Source organism: Anopheles merus, chromosome 2R (genome assembly GCF_017562075.2).
Source record: "Anopheles merus strain MAF chromosome 2R, AmerM5.1, whole genome shotgun sequence".
In the NCBI taxonomy this organism is placed as follows: Eukaryota; Metazoa; Arthropoda; class Insecta; order Diptera; family Culicidae; genus Anopheles; species Anopheles merus.
Window position 1 is genome coordinate 48,163,182 of NC_054082.1, and position 19,916 is coordinate 48,183,097.

General features: G+C 47.3%; 1 protein-coding gene across 1 annotated transcript in view; it reads left to right on the top strand.

Moving 5' to 3' along the window:
• Positions 1-6,403: 6,403 nt before the first annotated feature.
• Positions 6,404-19,916, top strand: part of LOC121603187 (calcium-activated chloride channel regulator 1-like) — a 48,148-nt gene continuing 34,635 nt past the window's right edge. Inside the window, exon 1 of the mRNA XM_041931894.1 lies at positions 6,404-8,416. Within this exon, the coding sequence (XP_041787828.1) occupies positions 8,225-8,416 (192 nt within the window). The 5' untranslated portion in view covers positions 6,404-8,224. The remainder of the gene's footprint in view (positions 8,417-19,916) is intronic.

Below are 19,916 nucleotides of genomic sequence, written 5' to 3' on the forward strand. Positions count from 1 at the left end.
AGTGCGCATTTAAATGACAGCTGGTCAAACGACACTGTAAAGTGCACGCGGGCACCGACCTACCGAAAGCCGAAATGTATAGTCTCTGCGCCTGGTGGATGGAGAACGGGGGACTTTCAGTCATCCCATTTTGTCATCATTATCATCATCGTGGTCATCCATAGTTTGGTTGCTCTCCCGCCGTTCAGCCTCCGCAGTATCCGGGCGCCTTTGATGGTACCACAGAGACACGCCCAAGGCCGCAGAAGCTGGGCACGAGTGAGGGGATAGTGTTGACTTTCCAAGTGAAAAGCGCTTAATGCTCGATTGCTGAGCGAGTGGGTTGATGCTGTTTCGAGGATCCTTCCATCAAGCGCTCATTATCATCCGGTGGTCCAGCGACCGACCGTTTCCTCCCTCACCGCCCGCTTTTGCTCTAATGAGTTGGGGCGGAAAATTCGATTTTAATTTTTAATGCAAACGGATTTTCGATCCCTACACAAGGCGTACTGAGAAGCTACCCTTTGGGGATACATGTGTGTCTGTGTGTGTCTTTTTTCTTTTCCCCAAACGACAATCACTATCTCGGAGTAGTGGGTGTCGAACTTTTTCGTTGATTGGAAGAGCCGATTTTTACCCATCGGTGACCCCGTCAGGTCATTTATTCAAAAAAATGTGGACTCCACTTTTTTCCCCGACGTATCGCACGTTTGCACCGAGGTGAGTGATGCGGTGGAATTTCGAGCAGTAAAATTATTCCAACTGCCCTGGAGACTGAATTTCATGCAAAAATGTGATGTTGCTCTCGATGAGAGTTTTCCACAAATCAGGCGCTTAATGAGAAAGAAAAATACATTTCCCGAAGCGATCAAAGAGAATTCAAATTGAAAAGTTTGTTGCGGTCAAAGTGTCGACAATTCCCGTGCTCGTTACCGAGAATGGTCTTCAAAGCTGTGCTTGGCATAATTATATGCAACGAAACCTTTCATTAATTTACAATGTTTTCAGTTTAGCGGAACGTACCTGACACGAACAAAAAGCCTTTACATTGGTTTTATACACGTAATAAAGGTATTCTTTTGCTACTGTTATTTTATACAATGTGCTCCTGGATAGTGTTTAAGTTTAGCCTTTTAATCTTTCAAATGTTTTAATGCTTTTGGTTTCGGGAACCACATCATGTTATAGCATGCACACAGATAGTTCATGAAACCAAACAAAAATATGGCAACAAATTCCACATTACTACTAATTCTAGACGAATTATCCTCTAAAAAGATACAAAAATGTCATCCCAGTTCCAGGCTGCAATGTAGATTACATACAATTGAAAACTCACCTGTTAAACAATAATTTCTCCCTTGCTAATGCAACGAGAAATATACCCTTCATGATTTAATGCCGGTGTGTGCTGATTAAGTAAAGCGATTTATTCAAACACCTTAAGTGCATCGTAACCTCAGTCCGATGCAATCTATTGATTGCACTACGACCGGCGGCTCTTTACGCTCCTCACTCAATTCCACCATTCTTTCCCTCGTACTGCTCTGTTTACTCACCTCTAAATGGATATCTTTTTTTTATGCATTTTGTATTCTCAGCTCCACACAATCACACACACACACACACACACACACACACACACACACACACACACACACACACACACACACACACACACACACACACACACCACACACACACACACACACACACACACACACACACACACTCACACACACACACACACACACACACACACATACACCATTCCGTGCCCGTCCAAAGCCTAACAATATGTGGCCGTAATTGAAATGTATGCATGGCTAATGAAAGGCCAATTAGAGTTAAATATATCACGAATCGCACTGCCCGCTTACGCTCACACCTTAGCACCTCGAGATGCGGTTCCAAGGCATCCGATGGACGTCCCCGGGACCGGATGAACACTCGCCCCAACAGGACTGGATCCGTCTAGAGTCTAGACGACCTTCAGCAGCACGAAACGACACGCACACACACACACGCTCGCCCTTTCTCCCATACTCTGATGCTGGTCGGTGTTGGAAAAGTGGTAAAATAATATCATAATCACTATCACATGGCCAATCGTCGGCATGTTCCGAGCCGGATGGACTGGCCGAAGCACAGCAAACGCCGGTGCCACCGTACACCATGGTGAGCGTTTTGTTAGCATCCTTTCGCTTTCTGAACCATCGGTTCAGCAGTTCCGGCGTGCCATCAGTACCATAGTTGCATGTTGCCCTAGCAATCGGACCATGTTTTGCACGCTCAAGGAGTGTGTGTGTGTGAGAGCAAGAGGGACAGAAACTGATAGAGAGAAGGAGGCCGAGCGATAAGCGAAAGAAAACATTAGTCGACCGCATTACAATTAGCAAACATCAAGTGAATGGATGCAATTGAATGTGATATATGCCGGCTGAGCCGAAATGGAACGCAAACCAGAAACATGGTAGCCATCCGACCGGTGGAAAAGACCGGCCTATGCAAGTTTGCTGGAAATGCCATCTCGCCCCCGTCCCAGCTGCTTCAACACTGTGGCAATATTCCATTTCATGTGCAGTTTGAACGTTGAATGTTTATGGTTCTTCGGTACAGCCCCTTTTCCGTGCAAGTGTGCACCGCCATCCATACCGACGGACGCTGGCGACCACATTTGCATCCACAGCACCGGATTCCGCGACCGGAGAAGAATCGTTCGGTGGTTTTATGTTTCGCAAACGCGCGACGCAAGGGCAGGAATTCCTTCGCGCAAACGGAACGCAAACAGCACTGGCCCGGACTGCTCGTACAGCGTTCGGATGCGCTATTATACGGGGCGCTTTGCCCCCTTCTCGATGCCAACGCTGAGGTGTACAGGATGGACGGTGCCCGTTCATGCATCCGGTTGCAATCCATGCTTCATGCATCCCACACCCACTGTAGCAGAACCCAGCAGAGATGCGCCCGAAACGAATGCAAACGGATGCCAGAGCCCCACTCGCCGACCACAGCACCCGCAGTAGCAGCGGCAGGGGTGAACTGTTTGGAAGGGTAGCATTTTATTTCGAAAAGACCGCATCTTCACTCGCAACTACCCGTTGGAGGAGCCCAAGAAAGGGGCGCACCTTTTGAACTGGCAGTGCGGTAAGTGTAATACGAGTTCAAGTGTAACCGTTTATGAAATGTGGGCCTGTTTATGGTTCATCTTCTTCAACCACAATGAATACACACACACACAAACAAACACACACCACGGAATGGATGCAAAACTTTGCTAGTCACCCCGATCCAGCCCTTTCGGTGTACGGTTTCGGTTTGACCGTTTTCCCGATTGTTGATGGGAGTATACGGCTCTCCAGGTTTATGTATTTTGCTTTTCGGTAAAGAAAAATGTGCCACAGAAGGAGCTTGTGAGCTGAAAATCAAATAAAAGCGAAATGCAGCTGACCTAGACGTTGGGGAATGTGCCGGTTGGTCCGCAAAACAGTGTAACTTAAAGCACACTCTTTGACGTTATCACGTGTGGCGTAGGACGTGCGTAGTGCGTTGTTGATTGTTCCATTTTCACGCGTACGAGCGCGTGCCTGTAACTGCGTCGGGGCGGATACGCACTATCACGTCGTGTGGAGAATGTTCTTGGGAACATGGAGGGAGAGGGTTTTTGTTGTGTTTAACATCTTGAAAATTGACTTCAGTTTAAACGACCTGAACCGAAACATGAAAAAGAAACAATTATCCCATTTCAACATAATTTGATACATTGATTTAAAATCATTATTTATTGTTTAACAAATAACACGTATAATGTTTGAAACCAGGTGCATGAGACTAACTTCATAATCAAAATTTCCTAGTTAGTTTTCTTGTGATATCACACGAATGTTTTATTCTTTACTTTATGATTTTTACAAGCATCAAAACAGTAAATTAGTCATTCCAGCCCTTTCAAATATGTATTAGGACAAAACTCACTCGAAATTATGGGGTTAGCGCGATATCTATTTTTATCACCACAAATGTCACGAGCAAATGATGAACAATTATTGAACCTTCATCTCACTAGGATTAGCTCGATATTATGGCACGTCGTTAAAACGCATTCAGAACGGGCTCAAACAAAGATAAAAAAAAACTCTATCCCACCTACTTCACCCATGCAGCTACGACTTTAAAAACGTGTAAAGCCGCTGGAAAGCAGCATCACACCGCGTTAAATAAGGAAAATTATCTTCTGCCCCATTCCGCACCGATCGTGCGCGTGGGATGCCCCACGCTCTGTCCGGGACTGTTCTTAAAGAATCGTTTATGTTTCGCTGCATCCGCCCACGGTTCGGATCGAACGTCGGCAGATGGGGGACAGATGTTGGGCCCCACCGGTGCATAACGATGATGCCGTTCCCGTGCTGTGCGCACAACTCTCGCTATTCTGGTTAATGGAGTAAGCTGCTCGCTTAACCGGGAACAATCTTGGCAAGTGGCAACTACATTTCTCAGAATTTCTATCATAAAATGCTCATCGAAATCTGCGCTGCAAAGCATCGAGCGTCAGCATTAAATATTTAAGCTTACGGGTGGCGCGGAATAAAGCCCGGGTCGGTTGACGCGTCAGGCTGGGAGGACGCGGTCTTCCGTTGACAGGTTTTTTTATTGCAAATTCAAGCGGCTTGTGCGACTGACGACTACTAAACCCAGCTAAGGAATGGCACCAGCAGAGCAGTGCTCCGTCCGCCTGCGCCGATGGCAGATGGCTATCAGATAGGGAAAATTTTATTGTACGCAAGAGATTGAGTGTGCTGAAGAGATTCACCGTCACACAGAAGGAGCAGCGTGTTTATGTTATGAACAATTTTCCCCTCATTTTACACCTCACCTTATGTGTAAGCAAGAGTACGATCCCACGCCGCCGGGTCCAAGTGCATTATGAGCTATCACACCCGGGCCGGGTAATGTCGCCGGGGGCAGCAAAATTTGTCTAAACCGTCGTCTCACAAACGAGAATCATCCCAGAGCTTGTAGACTTGTCATGTATTTAAAATACGTAGCCCCGAAACCAAACGGGTCTCCCAAATTTAAATTTATTCACGCTGTACCATCCGAACGGTTGCTTTCCTCGATTGAGCAAATGAGCAACAACATGGGAAACAATTCGATTCATTCATTACTATTCCACCCGTTACCGCTGGTTGGTCATTGTTGCTGACGGTGGAAACATCATAAAACATGGGACGGCCTTTGAAAAATGGTGACAATGAGAGAGAATAATAATAATAACGCCGTGCTAACGCAGGCGGCGGGCAGAACTGGCCAGACGAGAATGAAAGCATGGGACGGGTCGAACTGGGAAGGGTGCTGCCTAGCTGCTTGCCGGGTTTGGGGTGTGCTCTGGGTCCCTTTTCCTTCCCTTCCGCTTTTTTACCACTCCGAAACATAATCATAAGCACCTGTGCGAGCATTATGGCCCCGACCGAGCGAGCATAAACAACCGAACGGAACACGAAGAACCAACCGGATTGGGACGTTGCGCACCATCTGCTTCAATTTGGCAGTCTTTCTTGCATGATGCGTTCTCGTTCCATCAGTAAGACCAAATATGACACGAATAGACTGGAATGTTCCTTATGAAAGTGAATGATGAACATAAAATACATTTTCACGTCGTAGCTTGTCTTATCTTGCTTAAACTGAGTTAAATAAATCATTTGTACGTTAAGAAACCAACTTTTATGATGTCATAAAATTTAATAGCTAATAACAAAAAATATAGCCATTTCAATGCAAAATTCGGTAGTTTGGTAATCTTGATATTGAGAATAGATTTCAAATTATCATTAGTTTTTAAATAATGTATTGTACTCAGCTAATTTTCATCAATATTCTGAAACTTGTTTTGAATTTTAATGAAACGAATGCCTTTCGCAATTTTGCGCTATGATTTTCGAGCTACTGCTATCATCGTCTTACCCGAGAAAACAGATTTGTATATGTCACCTTGATTTTATTTGTGTACTCATGCATTCAGGTTTTTAAATCTAGATTTGATATTTTAAACATAAAGTTGTTGCTTACATAGCATCATAGCTTCTTAAGCACTATCTGCAAGCGTCACTTGGAAAACGAGTGTAAACAGGCTGTATTCCGGCCCAATCGTGCATTTCATTAAACCACTTCAATAAAGAAGTACAAATTGTGCAAACAAAAAGTACAACAATTTTCATTTTAAATTTTTTATTTGTTAAAAACCAATCACTTTTCAAGTTTAGAAAAGTAAGTTTAGTATTCGCCGTCTCTTTTCTACACGAGCATCACATTAAACCTTCTGCAGACGACCTAAAGTGCCGAACGTAACCGAACGGCCCGAGCACTGGCCGAAGCTAAGCATGCTTACCTCCCCTTCATGTTGAAGAGCATAACGCTCAGCACGCACATGCTGCGATGAGTCTCGAGCTTCTCAGCGATTTTTTCATCAGTTTCAAAACGAACGTTCGACGGTAAGGAGGGTACTCCTGTGCCGTTCACTGACGCATAGCAAAACAACGTTCGACGATAATTTGCCCGACGACGAGAAGCGCGTTGATCGGTAAAGCGCTAGGAACGTGAACACGTGAGATAGAATTATTTTTACAGAAAGTGAGAAACATAACTAAACAAGTTAAAGAGTGTTTGTGAAATAAGTATTGCATACGAAAAAAAACAACCTCAAAGTTACAATAACAAAAATTAAAACAGCAAATTGTGTTCCCTTCTACGGAAACAGTGTTTGAAATCAGTGCTTAGTTCATCGCAGTGTCGGTGCCGTTGCGGTGCCGCATGTTGCCTGTGCCACCTACTACAACACAGCCATAGTGTTCTGAAGCGTTCAAGGCGGAAGTTTGATCGTTGAAGCGTTACCGGAACCCCCGTTCAGCGCAAGCCAACCCCGAGTCCAAAGGCACACCTTTCCCCCTCGCCAACTACAAAACGGGCAAGCATGAGCTAAAGGTTCGTCGCTAGCTGCGCCCCGGTCCCGGTGTCTCTGTTGTTTTTTGTGTGCTCTGCCGGTGTTTGGCACACATATTGTGTGCATGAGTGTGTGTGTGTGTGCCTGTGTGTTTTTGTGGTTGAAAAATTTAATACTCATGCGACACACCAAACCGAACACAACGCACGCACTTTGGGGCTGTGAAAAATTGGTTACTTTTTAAAGGCTTCTGGCTGGTGGTGATGATGATGATGGGGATGATGAGAGACCATGTCTCTGCACACAAGCTCATGTAAAACAGGTGCAGTGAAACAATTGCTACTTTCGCGCAGTTTTCTTTGCTAAACAAGTCGTTTCCGTAGAGAAACGGTTCAATTCACCTGTCGTGAAAACCGCGCTCGAGCGCGTGTGTGTTTTTGTGTGCGTGCTATAGCGAGTGTGTGCGAATGTGTAGTGGTCTAACAGCAAATACGCAAATTCGGTTACTGCCAGAAAACATGTGCTAGAAAGTGTGGTGCCCGATCGTTGTAGAGGTCGAGTGAACCAAAATAATAGAAAAAATCGAAGCGAAGAAAAAATCGACTAACAGCGCTACTACGGTGACCGAGGGCATCGATCAAAACGTATTCGCGCGAGTTCGCGAGTGTTCGATGAAGTGTAGCCGATTGGTTTGTTTGGCTGGTGCCAGTGTGCTATTGTATCCATGACTACGGCGCGTCTCGGTGCGCACAGAACCACAGCAAAGGTCCAATTTTGTATTGTCGTGCAGGTCGCCATCGCCACCGACGACTGTCGCTCGCGCTTCATTACAGCGTGATTACATAAGTGAAAGTATAACACCTTCCCCCTTTGCGTAGTGTTGCTAACAAAGTATTTTTGTAACTCAAGCTGTGTCCATTGCCGTAGAACATATAGCCCCCCCTGCCTACGCGGAGTGCTAGTGAGAAAACGGTTCTTATCGATCGGTCGACCAACTTCCAGCCAGCAACCAAAGCAACCGACATTATGGCCAACCGCTAACAACACCACCGCCAGCCCTAGTGCGCTCGTAGTAGTGTTTAGTGTGCAAGCTTCAAGTGCTAAAGTTTCGTACTGCGAGGGGCTCTTTAGGAGTAGTGTTCCAGTTCCTTACCGCTTCATCCCGACCCTTGTGTTAGTAGTGAAACTTTCTGTCCCACAAAACCGCCACCGCAGAAAGCCCGCAGAGTCGGAGGTCTGCCGATATCTGCCAGTGTATCGATTTCCCTTCGAAGGAAACCGGTTGCTCGGAACACACGGAACACGATGGCAAGAACATTAGCGCTTCCGTTGCTGCTAACGGCAGTGGCGTCGGTGGCATTATTCGGCGCTGGCGTACCGTGCGCTAGTGGCGCATCATCGATCACGGTCGAAAAGTCCGCGTACAAAAACGTCGTCATCGAGATCCGGGATAACGTCCCGGTGGATAGCTGCCAAACGATACTGCAGAATCTCGAGGTTAGTAAACACCAATGTCCATCATCGCCTTCATGCAGTAAGCGGATGCTTCCGGCAACACTCGAGCTACCTTCGCCCGGAAGCTGTCCTTCTAGTGTCCCTTTTTTGTCGCAACCCATTGTCTTCCATCTCGCTGCACCAAAAGGCGCATTCGGTGCTGCATTCCTTTGAAGAAGTAGAAGAAAAAAAAACATGATACGGGTTGAAAGCTACACATTCCGAAGCGAGGAAGAACCGGTCGGAGAGTGCACTAAAAATGTAAACAGTCATTTATCTTACACTTTAGATTTATGTTCCACAACGCGGCCTTTTGCCTTTTCCCATACACCACCGGGTCTGCCGGTTAGAAGGAGAGGGCCCCGCAGGGCTCAGCACAGCACAGCGCAGTTGAACCTGTCAAACTACAAAAGGGCCTCACTCAGGTGCGGGGCTACGCGATCGCGCGCGCACATCGAATGGGATGGGTGTGACTTGCCTGACAGACGCTCCCAGGGATAAGGTGGGGCGCTCAGTCAAACGGAAATATGATACCGGTACCGTTTGGGCAGGTTGGCCGATGACATCGCGTGTGCAGTAGTAGTACGCAGAGCCATTTGGAGCCTCCTGGAGACAAATACGCTGTGTATGTGTGTGTGCGCGAGTTTGAATACGCCCTGTAGCCTGAAGGGGTGTGTTTTCCGACCATCTCGACCGATCACAGCATCCTTCCAGCCACATTCAAACCGTTGGGGTTCGCCACCCCCTTTGATGGTGGCGACCTTTTGTTTTACGACCCCGTTTAATATTTAACGACAATTTTACCGTGCCACGTCGATTTTTCCAGCACAAGCTGGCTGGCTGGCTGCTGGGACAAAGCCAAAACATTTTTACGACAGTTTTGATTACATCGATGCAAATGTTTCATTTCCCAAAACCGACGACTGCTATCTAAATGGGCAGAAAGGACAATAAATCATTCGCGTTCAATGATTACCCAGCGCGATATGCGCGCTTTATCGAAATTAAACCAACGAACCAAACGTAAACCCGTCGCAGCGAGCCTTCACAACCTTGCTGGCCGAAAAGCGAGATGAATTGTGGAGTGGTAGTTGTTTTTCGCAAATTTTAATGCATCTCAAATGACGTGCCCAATCAATATCACTGTCAGCGCGCAATAAGCTGGCATGGTGCGCATTTCAACTGGTGTTTGGGGGATTAAAACGCGCCAAATGTACTAAATGGAAAATACAATCTCGCAGCACTCACACATGGCCACACGAGCAGTAGTCCGGTGCTGCAGGTGCCAAAGTTAAATCGACCCCTTGTTGTAACGCATGCAGTTGACGGGAGAGTGGAAAAATCTATTCCCTTGAGCACCCTTACATCAACTGTAGCGCACCACGGTCCAATGCATCAGCCATACGTAATTACTTGACCGTGCGTGTAGAACACGAACGGCGCGCTACGAGATACCGGCAAACTTTTTCGGTATGTATGCGAGTTTTTCGGGCCACCCCAAGCTCAAAAGCTTCCTTCTTTTTTCTCCCAACCATTGAACTGGACTGGTTCAATATTTTTAGTGAATCACCGATCCGTGGGATGGCATGATTTATGGGACTAGCATCAAAATTGAACATCAAACAGAGCTAGAGCTACGTACGGGAATGTGATCAACAGAGTACAAAGAGACAAAAAAGAACCCTGATGGCAACCAGAAAAAAGCCCAGACCGATGCAATGTACTACGGTGTACCCTCTCTATCCATTACAATCTGAGCCACCATATCTCCAATCAACGGCTCGATAGTCATCAAACTGAACCATACATCCATCACCGGTCAATATCGTCAGAATATCCACACTTTGGCTACGCTGACCTCACCGGTGTTAGGAGTTTCGGGCGTTTCGGGAGTTCCATCATCATTCCACGCTGGTGAAGTTGATAAAACCGATGGCAATGTTGTTCAGCGGAACAACAACACCGAAAAAATGGTTCATACACGACCTGATTGATTTCAGCTTTGAAGTATCACACATGTGTAATTGATTTGTGTGCCAGTTTTTTTACTCTCTTTCTCTCTCCACTTCATACACCTTCCATCCAGGGAAACGATTCTGCTCGAAATACTAGCAAGCTGTCGGAAATAAATCACCACCGCCAATTTAAATGGTTGTCCTAAACGGGCTGAACAAGCACCCGCCCTACACACCATTTGCCATTTACTTTCGCCGTTAGGTTTTTTGGTTGTACAAATGCCACATTGAACTCAGTGCTGGCATAAGGCGAACCCTTTATGCTGAACTTGTTTTTCGTTTTTTTTTTCGTTTCGTCTTCATTGACTAGCCCATAAGTTGGCCCATTTCCAGACCCGATCGTTAGTGTAAGTATAGACGAATAGCTTCTCTTCGGCGAGAAAGAGCCAATGAAAAAAAAATAACATCACAACCCGGTTCTCAGGGTTTTTGGCCAGATTTTTAAGTACCATGCTCCCGCTTCAAACGTACAAGATCCGCAATAATGGACCCATATGGTCCTCCGCTCTCCCTCCCGCCCCTCCTTCCTCCAGGGCAACTAAGAGGCCCACAGCATCCGACTAACGCTCTGCTCATCATCCTACCAGCGGCATCCAGATGTGCATGCCTTGGACGTGTACGTACACGTATGTACGTATGTATATTAAATCGATTATGGGCGAGAAACGCAAAGAATGGTACAACAACATCGTGCACACACACACCGCCGAGAACATAATGAAAACACATTTTCGAGGTTAATGACGAAAGCCCAGCTAGTCGTCGGTTATTTAGCGAGGCGCATCTTGGGGCTCATCCGCCCGGCCGCAAACAGCAGGTAATTTTACACGCTCTAATCGCGGGGAAATCGATGAACCGTCATTCTGCTAACTATCGGTCAGACGAATTTTCGGTACCAGCCGGTACACCACCACCATGGAACATCCACACATTATCCGCTTTAAACCGACAAAGACACGTTTGCTTAGCCTCAAAAGGTGGCGCTTGACACGGGAGCGGCCGCTGAAAGAGAGGTTACCACACACTCTCACACACACACACACCAGTTTGTCATCGCACGTACGTGAAGAAAGCTACGGGAGCAGAAAGGAAACACACAGAAATTATCACCCCCAGACACCGGAACCATCGGCAATCGATACCGTGTGGATGACTTTTATGGACTGGTGCCCTGCTTTTTTTTGGCTGGGGGGTAATTATCACCTCACCCAAAAACCCTTGAGTGTGCCTACAACCGCACCGCAAAGGGACGAACTGGTGCAGCACGAGCACTCGTTCTCGGCAGCTGTCCATTAGCAGCAGTGGTGGCCCGATTTTGTGGCCCCAAAAGCACAGCGCTCATTGGAACAGTGCTCGGGGAACAGTGACTAGCACGATAAATCACAAGCTTCCCGAGCTTGCCGGCTTCCCTGTCGGAGTTCGTACGAGCAGAACGCTGACTTGGCTTTGGCTCTTAAGATCCTTGCTGGCTTGTGTTTTCCCCGGTCAGCCGGCTCAACCCACAGAACAAAAAGTCTTAGTCTAAGAAAAGGCGTTTTCTCCGGGCTGCTCTCCGCTCCCGGTGCTAAGTGCACCGGAGAATCTCAACACCGAAGACGAAACCGAATGCCATGCCAACAGTCGGACCCAAGCGCTGTACGGTACGGCTGCAGTGATAATTGGTTGTACAATGTCGTCTTAAATTCAGCTTTTTCATCCCATGCAGCCATTTGTACGCTGTGCCGTTTTTCCCTACGCCAGATGACCTACTTAGGCGCAAGGAGACTGTGGGACCATGGGAGACCGTCTTAAGAATGGTGGAGCAATTTTTTGGCGGTCTAATTTATGAGTGTGCTTTCGGGGTGCTTTTCGGGAGGGGTTTATGTGGGTCCTAACCAACGGTGCGAAGGTATGCTGGTTTCGAAGGACCAAGTAAATACAGTAAAACTACTAAGAATTGGTGCTGTTTGCGCCCTTTCTTGCTTTTCGGGGGGTTCGTTTCGGATCGTGTCGTTCCGTTTTCCCTCCGTTTTCTTTGTGACCGCATGCTGCTGCTTGCCATGGTAAAGGCTTTCTTCCGTGGCAAACGGTCCATTTTTCCTGCTTCCACAAACCTACGCGCACACACATTTGCAAACACAGCTTGGCATGGTGTCAGGAAAATTAATCGACATTCGTGTGATGTTTCGACCAGGTTTCAGCAGCTCCAGGTTGCTCTCCTGAACACCCGGGCCCACCGTCCCCGAATGGGGCAAGCAAACGCTTCCCGGTAAAGCGCTCACAAATGTGCGAAGTAACCGCCGGATCGGAAATGGACTGAGAACTGCGGTCCATAAATCAGCCCCTTGCAAGAATCGCTTTGGCGACGGAATCTAGCCTTTCATCGGGACGCGTACCACACCGCTTGACTAATGGGCACACGGTGTAATTTACCGTGAGAAATTATGGATCCCCGCGGAAGAAAAGGATGCTGGCCAATCAGCCCCAATATACTGCTGAAGCAATGGAAACATCGTGTTCCCTCCCTAATGCTGTCTGTCCCGTCGTCGTGGTCGTATGAGTAATGTATTGCTCTTTCACACACACACCCTCATACACCACGCAGAAAGATACATTTTGCCCTAATTAGTTGGCGAAGTAAACAAATTATCAAAGCAATGAGCTACCCCATTGCTCCCCAATGAAAGCGAACCCGCACGCCAATCGTCAAAAGGGCGGGCGGGCAATGCTTCCAATGCAACAGCCCCGTGCCCGGATGCGACGCGCGGAACTGCCTCTTGGCAACTCATAAAACTGTCATAAAACGAATGCTCTCGTTTCCACTCCGCTGGACAAAGCACAAGCGTTTTATTGATATTGTCTGTCGACTGTCGCCTGCTTTACGGCCCCCCACTTATCGCTACCGAGAAATCGCATGCCAAATATAAAATAATAATTGCAACAAAGCTTTACGATGCCCTACGATCGAACCGACAGGGTGGGAGCACTTTCACTGTTTGTGATTTCGGTTGCTCTTCCTTTTCCTTCGCGCCAACGACAGCCCCGTCGTCAGCCCCCGGCAAAGGAGACGGCAATGGATCAATTTAATCGTTGTACGACTTTTATTTTTGCCTATTGCCATCTCACTGTCTCCGTACCCACCGGCAGCCGTCAGCCGGATGGGATAAGCTGCCTACGCTTTGGCGGATTTTATCTGCCGTATTGGACATGATTTTATGCCCGTTTGGTGTGCCTTCCGATCCGCCGGACGCGCTTTTGGATGGACGAAAAAACAAAGCACCAACATTGGCCAATCATTCTGTGGGTTTGATTTCGCAGAAAAACACTCCTGCTCCCACACTTCGGATTACGAGTGGGAGGCTACCGGAAGGAAGAAAATACACGCAGGGGTGGGAGAAAAAACACATCCCCAACGGCATCGCGTTTGCTGCGGCAACTGTGCCGAGCATAAACATAGATTGAATTTCATTTATCCGATTTCATTGCTCCCCTCCGACCCTTCGCCCAACGTTTATCGTATTCCTTCGCTCCCTGCCTAAGAAACGGCTCTTCCGTCTTGTGTGTCACTGATGCGGGCTCATCTTAGAAAGCTTACGTCGGATTCGGAAGAAAGTATGCGAAATCAATCGTTCATGGTGTGCGGGGGGGAGCAAATGAAATGGAGAAGATTTCCTATAAAAACCTTCCACTGGCAAACCGGTGTGCCAATGATAGCTCTTGGGTGCCAATGATAGCCCTTTTCTGAGCGCATATTGTGATGTTTGATTAGTTTTTTTTCCTAGTCTTTCTTCTTCTGCTTCACCGGTCACCTGGGCAACCAGCCGGACCAACTCTTCAGTGAAGTTAAGCGGTTGGCAGAGGACATCCAGGGATAGTTGTCGAAAGCGCTGGCGGATTTGCTGCTTACCCTATGCACCTACATATTTTCCGCCATCCCTCCGTGCTTTATTTCAATTTTTGCATTCCAATTGCGGTCGCGTTGAAGGACGAAGGCCGGCTGCCAAACAGGGTGAAAAAGGTGGACCATCTCGGGAACAGTCGAGATTCGCTATCGATGAGAATGCAAAAAAAACGATATACCCTTTGCTTCCCAAATGTTCACCGTAATTTAATCAAACATGAACACCGACTTTGGTTTTTTTAGATCCTTTCTGTTCTCGGGAACCTTGTTCAGGAAAGGATTCATGTACAAAAGAAACTAGCCAATCTGGAATATCTCCAGGCTGCCGACTACCGTCGGGATGAGATGGATTTGGTTATCCCCAAATTTCCTATTTTCTACCTGTTCCTGCAAGCCTCGTTTCAGGCGTGTGTTTTTCCATACTTTAGTCAAAAACAACAATGGTTGGTTTTGGGGCTAGTGGGCAAAGTGGTACCTTCTCCCGCAACGGGTCCACCGTGTGGATCAATTCTCCATCACCCGCCTAGGACATACCTAACGGCAAATCGGCATTTGTTGCGCCTCACCAAACAAACCAAACAGCGACATTAAAGGGAAGAAGAAAAAAAATCTCGTACACAAGCGCAAAAAAGGCAATCCTTTCAACTTCAAATACCCAAAAGGGAATCGCTGGAGCCGGAGTGCAGTTGGAGTTGATCGGTACCAGGCAGTCAATGGGGAAGCTTTGTACGCTAGAATTGAACCCATCCCGCTGCTTGAGCATCATCAAAAAAGGCAAATGAAAAGGTAACCCGTGATAGAAAAACATGGGGAAGAACCAGTACACAACAAAAAACACTCAGCAAGAGGAAAGAAAAACCCACAATTCTACCCCACGTATACGACTAGCCCACTCGATTGGAGCTGATCAACCGTTTAATTCCCATCTTCCCGACGTCAAGCTTTGATGATACCCTACCTTCGTACACAACCACTAGAGCATTGCAGGCGCGCTACCAGCCAGCATCTGACTGCTCGATTCGGATCCGATCGGTAAGCCAAAACTCAAAGCAAATCGATCTCGATATGGATTGCTAACCTGATTATGGGTACGAATGTGCATCGACGTGAAAGGTAGGGGGGAGGCTGAAATGGCAGAAAATCTTTCCAATCTTTCACAACTTCTTAAGCTCGAATGGTCCGACTGCCTTTTATAGTGTGTGATGCATGAGCGACCTGGAAGTGATCGAAGATCTATCGTATGCGGATAGGTAAACGTATAATACCCACCGCTTCACCAATCATAGACGAATAAATCTGTCACGTGGAAAAAGTTGAAACTTGCTGTCACCGTTTTCGGAACCGGCCTGTGCCATTTGCAGAATGACTGCTGCTTGGCTGCCTCATATCTGCCGCAAGACGTGCTTAATTATGTACGGGAGCACATAAACATGGCTTTCTGAAAACGTCACGCTGTCTACGATGTTTGCTGTTCTATCATCCCGTTACGTCGTCTTCGTCGCCTGCAAAACCAGTAATACTGCAGCAGCCAAACTAACATAGCGTGTGACTTCGTAACCCACAGGCCTGGATGTTTCTCCAATTGGAAATGTGTAATTATCTGATCTGCTCCAACAATAGCTTTAGTGCTGACGAATTAGTTAAGCCCTTCTTTGCAACCAAAAAGCACAGCTTGGAATCACTGTCGTCAACAGTTTATGCATTTACATTTTCGACCTAATGGGAGTGCCACCTCAAGCGAATTCCGTTGGCTGCCTCCTGTTCTACTTGCGACTGAAACGATACCGATCGGTTCTAAGATATCTTCAGCGTGATCGTTATCGCAAGATGGCATTCCGCCGCGGGATGGTTTCTAGAGCACAACAGTAAGCGAAATCTAACTCCGAAACGCGACACCAACGCCCCCCGGGAAGGTGGTAAACAGTACACTTTTGCTGGAACAATAAGTCACATAGTTGAGTTATTGCGTTTACATGCTCCAATTACTCTGTTCGCTTTCGTCATCGCTTTGGCGCTTTCGCTCATGTCGCTCTGTTCGTTCTGTCCACTGGGCAAAACAAAGTGCATCTCCGAGATGCAGCCCAGTTGTGCAGTGCTTGCTTTCATCCGCGATATCTGAAACGCGCTTGCCGTGCCACTGCTGTTGCTTACAAGTACCGCACAAGCAAACTCATAAATCCGTTTGCTGAATCTATTTCCTTGGCGATCCGGTTCTTTCCCTTTTGCCGTATAGCTTTAATAGTGAAGTTTGCGTCTTTCTTATTTTTCCGTGCAAACTCAACCTCCCTTCACCCCCTCAAACGACGCGATGATTAACGATTGAGCTGGGACGCCCGTCAACGAAAGCAAGAACGATTGCTCCGCCGGGGCTTCGGGAAGCGAACGCCCAACCCACTGTCCAGCCGAGGACCCATCCACGGATTGGTTTCCGTGCACGAGGGCGAACGTTATGAATGGTTGATGGATTTATAATCACACGATGCTTACGTGAAAAGCACAGGATAATAAATTTCATATCGAGGCAAGCTTTTGAAGCGTTAGTAGCAGTCGGGAAAAAAACGACACGAACAGAAATTGATCATACTACACGCCAACACAGCAGGGCCACTGCGGGACAGCCCAGTTCAGGCAGTACATAATGCGCGATGATACGGTTCATAATTGGCAACACTTCAACTATTCGTTGATCGATAGCGGCGATGCGCTGGTTGCGCTCTTAAGCATCCGCTTTTGATTACACTTGCTCTGGCTGCAATGCGCACTAGCGTGCCGCTGTTTTATCACAACCCAACCAACCTCAACTTCCTAGTGCTGGTGTGTTAAGCTCTCCATCCCCAGGACAGAGCGCTTGAAGCCGATTGGGCGCGATTTTGGGAGAGAAAATGAACCAATTTCGAGACGAGTCTAATTCAGCTCCGCTAGCAGCTTATTCAACACCAACAACATTGCGAATTGCTTGCGAAATGGTGGAAATTCCTATTGGCATTTCGTTAAGTGGAAAATAATCATCGCGCGCCTACAATGTGCGTGCCACACTTTCCGCACCATCACCACAATCGGCATCATCATCATTTAACCAATCGTAGTTTAATTCGTATTAATTATGATTTTGAAATCGATTTTTTTCTCGCCTCTCCCTGGTTTCACCATACTCGGCGGTCATGATTAAGCGTCTCGGCGTAACGTACCAATCTCGGCATCATCTCGGGCCGGTTCGTCGTTGTGGTTCATGTGCAACGTTACCTGCTTACGATGCACCGGCAGCACCGACATGCCCGTTTGGAAAATTAGATCACGTTCACACAACCTTACAGCGTGGTAGTAGAGGAATAAGCCGTGTACTGCGCGTACGATGGAAACGGTATACGCTCTGGCGTATGCATTTTCCACCACCGGATTACGGTGCTGGATTCCCTTTAGCCGGATCGAAGCACTTCGTTTCGCCTCTCCCGCGCCTCGTGTTCCGTGGCGTGAGTGACGAGACAATCGATTTTTGATTGAAATTCGACTTACGAGGGGGGCAGCACAAATGCGCACCGGTGTGATCGGGGCTGAAAATCACTCTCCCAAGCTTACGTGGGATGGACCTTATTTGGTGGAAAGTTGATCAACCGTCGTGTATCGATCGATCGATCGATCGGTACAAACAGCCAGAGCCGCCCGTTAGGCCCCGGCAAGCGAAGAAGATGTTAATCGTATCGATGATACGCGCAAACGATGACGAGACCCAAAAGGAAGCGAAAAAGGGCACCGATGGAGATTTTTTCAATTAACCGTAGGAGGAAGTCCCCCGAGATAGCTTCAGATCGAGCGCAGGAGGGCACAGCTGTGCTGTTTGCTGCTGGATATCTTGGGCAATTGTGTTGCTTCTGCCCACCGGCACAGTACATGTCTAGATGATGCGGACAAACGTCTAGTTTTTTTTATGGTGTTGTTTTGTTTTACTTGTTTTTTCTTGAGTTTGTCTTTTTCCTGTGTCCTACATTTTGTTGCAGAATGTACGCTCAAGAAATTACACCAACGAAACAATTTAGAATGTGTAGTTTTCATATTGCTCCAGCGCACGACGCAACCACAAACAAACAAAGACTCGCCCGGCTCTCGTTAGCAACAGACGATGAATAACGAGTCGAAATGAAAATGTGATGTACAGCTTTCCCGCATTGCTTAACGATTATCGTTCATCCGCGCAATTCAGCGCACTGCACTGAAGGACGTCAGCCTGGAGCGCCCTGCAATTGCGCTTCCAATCGACCATCCCTCAAATGTCCCGTCTGCTTACAACCGCCTGCCCGAGGTGGATCATCACAAGCCGGTGTTTTTTTATTCTTTTTTAACGTTTTACAGCACACTTAGTACACGAATAGCAACCCCCCGAGTGTCCGGGAAAGAGACGAACCCCTTGTTAAGGGCTCGCCATCACCCACCGATGGGGCGATCCATTTAACTGCATTTAGTTAACAAACTTTTAAACTCCTATCGATACTCCACAATGAGGAAGGGGAGAACATGGAACTAAGCGGCAAGGCGGAAAAGTTTTCCCACTTTTTTATTACTGCACCTACAAACTCGCCTACAGTCCCACAGTACCACACTATGTCCCGGCTAGGAAGCTGCGGTTCCCTAGTGCTCGCTGGCGCATTTCAGGCGCACTGGAGAGGTCGTAAGGTACGAACACGAGCAAGAAAGAGAGACAGATTGAGCAGAAACATCTAAATCTTCCCATCAGCAGCAACGTACAATGCAATCGATTGTAGCAAGTGCTCGCCGACTACCGAGGCGCGCAAGGAAAGGGTGCCACCATCCTCAACCCTTGGCCAGTTGAAAGGTTGCCTAGTACAATCTTCAAAATGCCAGCAGCTACCAGGGAGAAGCAAATGAATGAAGATTCCCGCTTGCTTTTTTCGCTTTTAACGAACAGCATCATCGGCAATCTTCAAGTAACCACAGCAGCAGCAGTCGAAAAGAGACACGAAACGCAATATCAAAAGGTTGCGTTCGCTCGAAGCAACACATTTACGCATACAACACCGGGAATGGAAAGATGGAAGTAGGACGCTTTGGCAAGGCACGACACAACAAAAAAATAGCATACCCTCACTAAATGCCAACCGTTGCCACTGAGACTGCATACGAAGCTCCGAAACCTGATACTCCACGGAACATCATCTTCCGCTGCCGGCTGGATTGAATGCGCCACAATGAAATGGCAGAAGTCGTGACAATATTGTTTTCTATGACATTAGGTTTTTATTTCGGAATATTTGGTTGTCTGTTCTAGTCATGTTGTTTGGCTTTTGACTCGTGCATAAAAGATAAACCAGCTGCAAAAATAGTTAAACAAGCACAACAAAGTCACCAATGACCGAACGGTCGTTGTTGCGATAGCAAATAAAAAAAACCCGCGCTCCCCAGAAGCTTCCATCCAATTCTGACCAACGTTCAAACTACCATTTTATGAGCGGCAACTCATCATCTCCATTCGGTGGCATTGGCGGCTAAAGAGTTGCGTTGTCATTTTGGAGGAAGCTGTGTGAAGTAGCCTTCGTTTGGCAGTTGGGTTTGCGAAGTGCGATGGTACGGGGCCGAGCGAGCATTCAGAACAAGC